At 38.8% G+C, this 5,324-nt stretch overlaps 1 protein-coding gene across 1 annotated transcript; it reads left to right on the top strand.

Annotated features, from left to right (window-relative positions):
• The first annotated feature begins 2,475 nt into the window (after positions 1–2,475).
• LOC113801017 (triosephosphate isomerase-like) lies at positions 2,476–3,950 on the top strand. The gene is made up of 4 exons (XM_070120042.1): positions 2,476–2,678; positions 2,809–2,900; positions 3,039–3,200; positions 3,326–3,950. Exons 1-4 carry the CDS (start codon positions 2,564–2,566, stop codon positions 3,758–3,760), a joined length of 804 nt encoding a protein of 267 aa, XP_069976143.1. The 5' UTR covers positions 2,476–2,563; the 3' UTR covers positions 3,761–3,950.
• Positions 3,951–5,324: the final 1,374 nt, after the last annotated feature.

Here is a 5,324-nt window from a genome sequence, read left to right as displayed (position 1 = left end):
TATATTTATTTAAATGTAGGCCTATTCTAACTGCATTTACAATAACGTTAATTTTGGGTCGCGTGACTTGAAACGGTTGTTTAAAGCTCGTGGGTCGGGAATGAATTTATTTCTGTTGAGCATGTGCCAAATTTTATTCTATATTATCAATATTTTTTATTATTTTTTATTTATCATAATTATTATTTTATTCTTTATTTGACTTCTTGGCTATCAACCAGCGGCATGTGGCCAAGGTTATTAAGCCAATGAATCCTATCACATTCTAACGGTCATAAAAACGTTTAAAACAATGAATTATCACATCCTTTACGTAATGACTCATTCTTGTAAATCATCCAGCTGTTTTATTTGTCAAAACTTCGCAGTTATAAAGACAAAATAAGATAAATTATCAAATAAAGTAGATCTATCATGATTTCCGGAATTTATATGCAGGTGCCTACTTGTAAATCCTCCATAAAAGGGTATATACAGACCAACTAAGGAACTTTCATCCTTCAAAACATCAAGATATAAAGACATCGCCAAAAAGATCAGCAATTAAAAACAATAGGCCTATCCTAATTTCCAGAAAAGCGAGTAGACCTACCGAAACGAAAAGCTTTTGTACCACTTTCCTCATGTGACGTAACATGTCAAGATAAGGAAGGAAGTACATACATCCTTTCAGGAACGTTTGATATCCTGTGGAAGAAGCTGTTTCAGTCACCGGATGGGACGCCTGTCACACAAGCGAAGGGACTCGAATGAAAGAGGTATTATGGTTTAGAAGATTTAGTAGAAAATGATAAGCACACGTAGTGTCGTCGTTAGGAGTGGGTGTAAGATTTCTTTGACTTTGACTTTGACCCCCCCCCCCAAAAAAAAAAGGAAAAAAATGAATATGACAATGAACAAATAAATGAAAACTAGAATAAAGTAGAAATAAATTCATTGATGTTAAAGGTTTAAAAAATGTGACTATTAATTGCCAGTGTGCTTGGTACCTTTTTGTAAAACAGCGTCACAATCTATCTCATTTTTTATCTTATATTTATCTACTCCAAAATAACATTTTGACGGCTTCTTTGGCAGGGAATTTCTACGCATCGTTTTCTGCGGTTACTATGACTAACATTTGTAAACACAATATTCCTTTTACCATTCCCAAATGGGAAAGGATAGATCAGCAGCAACTCGAGGTGTCATTGCGCATGCGAACATCAACTACAGTTTGTGTTTACGATGGGCTAATTTTAGAGTAGCTCATGTTCATTTCGTACAATATCCATTATGAAAGTTTCAATGGCTTTTCAGGCATTTTTGGACTTCATAAAGGCCTGTTGGCCAGGCATCCTACACATCAAATAGAATACCTTTCTTTCATTCAATGAGTGCATGGAGGTATTAATAAAAGTGGGTATACTTAATTTCTTCAAGATGAGTAAAAAAAAATACAGGCCTTTGGCTTGACTCCCACTGCGAGCAATTCCACTAGAGAATCATGAATAATCATAATCACCCATTCTTCTCATCCACAGGTCTGTTTTGATGATTGTTCAATGAAAACCAGTAAAATAATTATTTTCCATCCTTTTTGAAAATTGAAATGACCAAAATGATCGACCATATTCACAAAGCATCCATAACCACTGTGACTTGTGTTTTTTTTTTCTCCAAAAATAGAATCAGACGCCATGGCACCTCGAGTTGCTACTGATCTAGCCTTCTCCATTCCCAAATTGAGTTTGTGGTTGGATGTAGTTCTTGCTATTGTACAAGATCGCTTTTGGAGACCCTTGGCTTTGTCGTATAGGTTTGGCTTATCACCCTCTGCGATATTGTAAAATAGAAGAAAAAGAGAAATGAAAAAAGAGAGAAAAAAATGCATTCTCTGTGTTTTGCTTATAGCCTTTTCTCCTCTATCCTGGCTGAAATGAGTTTGCTCCTGACCTTATCCGTAGCCTTTTTGTTCCGAATTTGACTTTAAGCTCGTCACCCGCTGGTCACGTGATCGAGCGGGAACTAGAAAAAAAAATCGGATTTTCTCTTGGCCCAGTTATCTTCTGTCAGAAAGTGATGATTAATTGACGAGAACATATTCGGATTTTCTCTTGGTCCAGTTATCTTCTGTCAGGAAGTGATGATTAATTGACGAGAACATATTCGGATTTTCTCTTGGTCCAGTTATCTTCTGTCAGGAAGTGATGATTAATTGACGAGAACATATTCGGATTTTCTCTTGGCCCAGTTATCTTCTGTCAGGAAGTGATGATTAATTGACGAAAATGGTAAAAATGTCGGGTTCGTCTAAATATTGTTTAGTAGTGGATAAAAGGAAATCAGCTGGTACAGGAAAGAAAAGTTTATATAGCGCAATGTTTTCTAAACGTAAGTCCTGGCAAAGATGGGGACGAGCAGTGACGTCTTTATGGGACTCAACTTGGGGCAACACTTCCGGTGTAATCTGTATATATACCCTTGTGTTAAACGCTAGCGATTATCAGTTTCTGCTTAGTAGGGCTCCTGAAGGTTGCGGAAAGCAAGACTTTGTCGGAAAGAAAAGAAAAATCATATCAAAATGTCGAGCCAAAGGAAGTTCTTCGTGATCGGGAACTGGAAGATGAACGTGGACAAAGCCCGGATCGACAACATCGTCAAGTTCATGTCGGCGGCCTCGTTGGACCCCAACACAGGTCAGTTCCATTCATTTGCTTCGGTTCGGGTTAGGAATGGAATGAAACGGCAATGTAGAAATACTTAGCTCAATTCAATGACTTTGCAATGCCCATGCAAGCGAGATATTAATTTTCTTGTCCCAAACAGAGGCCGTGGTTGGCTGCCCTTCCTGCTACCTGTCCTACGCCCGCCAGAGACTCCCTGACGAGATCGCTGTCGCCGCTCAGAACTGTTACAAGGTAAGATGTTCTTTCCATAAACGTAAAAGATATGGTCGAACATATAGTAGCGTTGATTCTAGCAGAAAAAAAATAAATAGTTATAGTCGTAAATCTAATATCAATAATCTTGTAACATCGTGATATTTTCGTACGTAGGTCGCTCATGGTAACTTCAGCGGCGAGATTTCTCCCGCCATGATCCTGGACTCAGGCTGTGAGTGGGTCATCCTGGGTCACCCTGAGCGAAGGACCATCTTCAAGGAGTCAGACCAACTCATCGCCGAGAAGGTCGCGCACGCGCAGCAGACTGGCATCAAGGTCAGCTTTTTCTTCATCACTGTTACTCATTATTTGAATGTTATTAAAGGATTTGAATTAGATATATATTACCTTTTCATGAATATGCATGAATTTTTTTAATAAATCTTTTTATGTAATTACAGATAATCGCGTGTCTGTGCGAGACATCGGAGGACCGCGAGGAGGGTCGCACGGAGGACGTCCTGTTCGGCCAGATGAAGTCCCTCGCCGCCAGCATCAGCGACTGGTCGCGTGTGGTGATCGCCTTCGAGGCTCTGTGGGCCAGCAATACCGGCGTCCTGGCCACAGCTGCGCAGGTACAGGAGGCCTTGGCCAAGCTGCGACACTGGCTGCGCGCCAACGTCAGCGACAAGGTGGCCAACAGCACCAGAATCCTGTACGCAGGTTCCGTTTCGTCGAGCAACTGTCGAGAGCTGGCTCAGCTGGAGGACCTGGACGGCTTCCTGGTGGGGAGCGCGGCCCTCAGACCCGACATCGTCGACATCATCAACGCCCGACGACCCGACGTGTCCAGCCTCATTGCGCACTTCGACCGACCCGACGGCCGACGCGCCTGACGCGGGCGGCAGTGCGCTCCTTTTTGCCCGCTGGGTTTTGTACAGATATTTATGGACGAATGTAAATATGGACGTTATCATCCTATGTATTTCCCATGCATCATTTGTTATTCACCCTTTTGACCGCTAAGGATTTTTATTTTATTTTACTTTAATGTGCTCTCTTTCAAATAAAGTATTTTGAGATATACACGGTCCTTTTATATTCTCTAAAACCTGTGTGAAGGAACCCATACATGTAAATGTATGCATATACATATATGTATACACACATACATATATATAAATAAATATTTATATATGTGGGTGTATAAACAAACACACGTATCCACACTTATATATGTATATATATTATATATATGTATGTATGTGTGTGTGTTGCCTTTGTGAGTTATTAATTAACCTTTAGTAAACAATGGATATTTTCCTTTGAGTAGACAAAATAATTGAAAGATATTCACTTATTTTTTTTCTTTTGATCCTCACATTTTTACCGCTAAGTGGGATAGACGGCATTAGATATATGGAAAGAATTATCATTATTAATCTATTACAGACCAGGATCTCCTTACAAGATGGAATTAAGGAGTTACTAAGCTTGGTTATTGTGAAACATTACAGGGAGGTAAAAGCTCAATCATAAAGAAGAGCAAGATGCACTGCACGAGTAAGTACGAAAGGGAAATTGAACAAATAGAAAATGAAAAAGTGTAAGAAAACACAAAGAGGTATTTTAAAAGTATTTTTCATTGTTCTAGTTATTTGTTGTATTACTAGTTTTTTTAATGTGATCTGAATCATTTGTGACTTTTTAGGCCAAGAAACATAGATTGTAAATGCATTCGCGTTTTCTTTCACGAACTGAGAATTACGTTGATCCCTTGTTATAGATTCTGATCTCAAGTTGATGATTAAATTCTCTTAATTTATTTCATCGTGTTGCGAATCCCCAGTTGCGTAAGGGCATGTGAACCGTGCATCCAAAGACGGTCAGTTGAGTTGTGTTATCAATCAAATTAGACTATATATATATATATATATATATATATATATATATATATATATATACATATATATATATACATACATATATATATATTTTTTTTTTAATCCACAAAACCTAAATTCCCTAAACCGGGGAAGGCAAACTCAAAACCCTTCGAGGGCCAATTTTCCCATTAAGCTGCCATCTTGAGGGCCAATAAACGTTCATACTTGGCTTCCAAAGATTACGTTACTAACACTATTATTATATACGTAGTTTATTCTACTTCTCAGATTTTAAAAGGTAATACCAACAGTAACAAATTGTATTTGACGTTATTTTCCTTCATGACAATCATAATTTCACAATTTCTTGTCACCCGCGGACCATGCAAGGTCATCCCAGGGGACACAAACAGCCCGTGGACCATGAGTACGACACCTGGGATATTTCATTCGTTACAAAAACGCAATAAAAGAGTATTTAGTGATAATCTTAGAGGACGAAGGACTGGCTTAATAGAGTAAAACAGCTGACTGTACGATTGAAATATCAAGTGTGCCCCGGGCCATTGGAGTG

The sequence above is a fragment of the Penaeus vannamei genome, unplaced genomic scaffold (assembly GCF_042767895.1).
Source record: "Penaeus vannamei isolate JL-2024 unplaced genomic scaffold, ASM4276789v1 unanchor1963, whole genome shotgun sequence".
Taxonomy (NCBI): domain Eukaryota; kingdom Metazoa; phylum Arthropoda; class Malacostraca; order Decapoda; family Penaeidae; genus Penaeus; species Penaeus vannamei.
This window is presented reverse-complemented; position numbering and strand designations above follow the sequence as displayed.

What these genes read in the sequence shown, in the direction of transcription:
- LOC113801017 (XM_070120042.1), top strand. Translation starts at nt 2,564, where the DNA reads ATGTCGAGCCAAAGGAAGTTCTTCGTGATCGGGAACTGGAAGATGAAC. An exon ending in CTCGTTGGACCCCAACACAG is followed by an intron (nt 2,679 to 2,808) that starts GTCAGTTCCATT and finishes TGTCCCAAACAG; the next exon opens with AGGCCGTGGTTGGCTGCCCT. An exon ending in CCGCTCAGAACTGTTACAAG is followed by an intron (nt 2,901 to 3,038) that starts GTAAGATGTTCT and finishes TTTCGTACGTAG; the next exon opens with GTCGCTCATGGTAACTTCAG.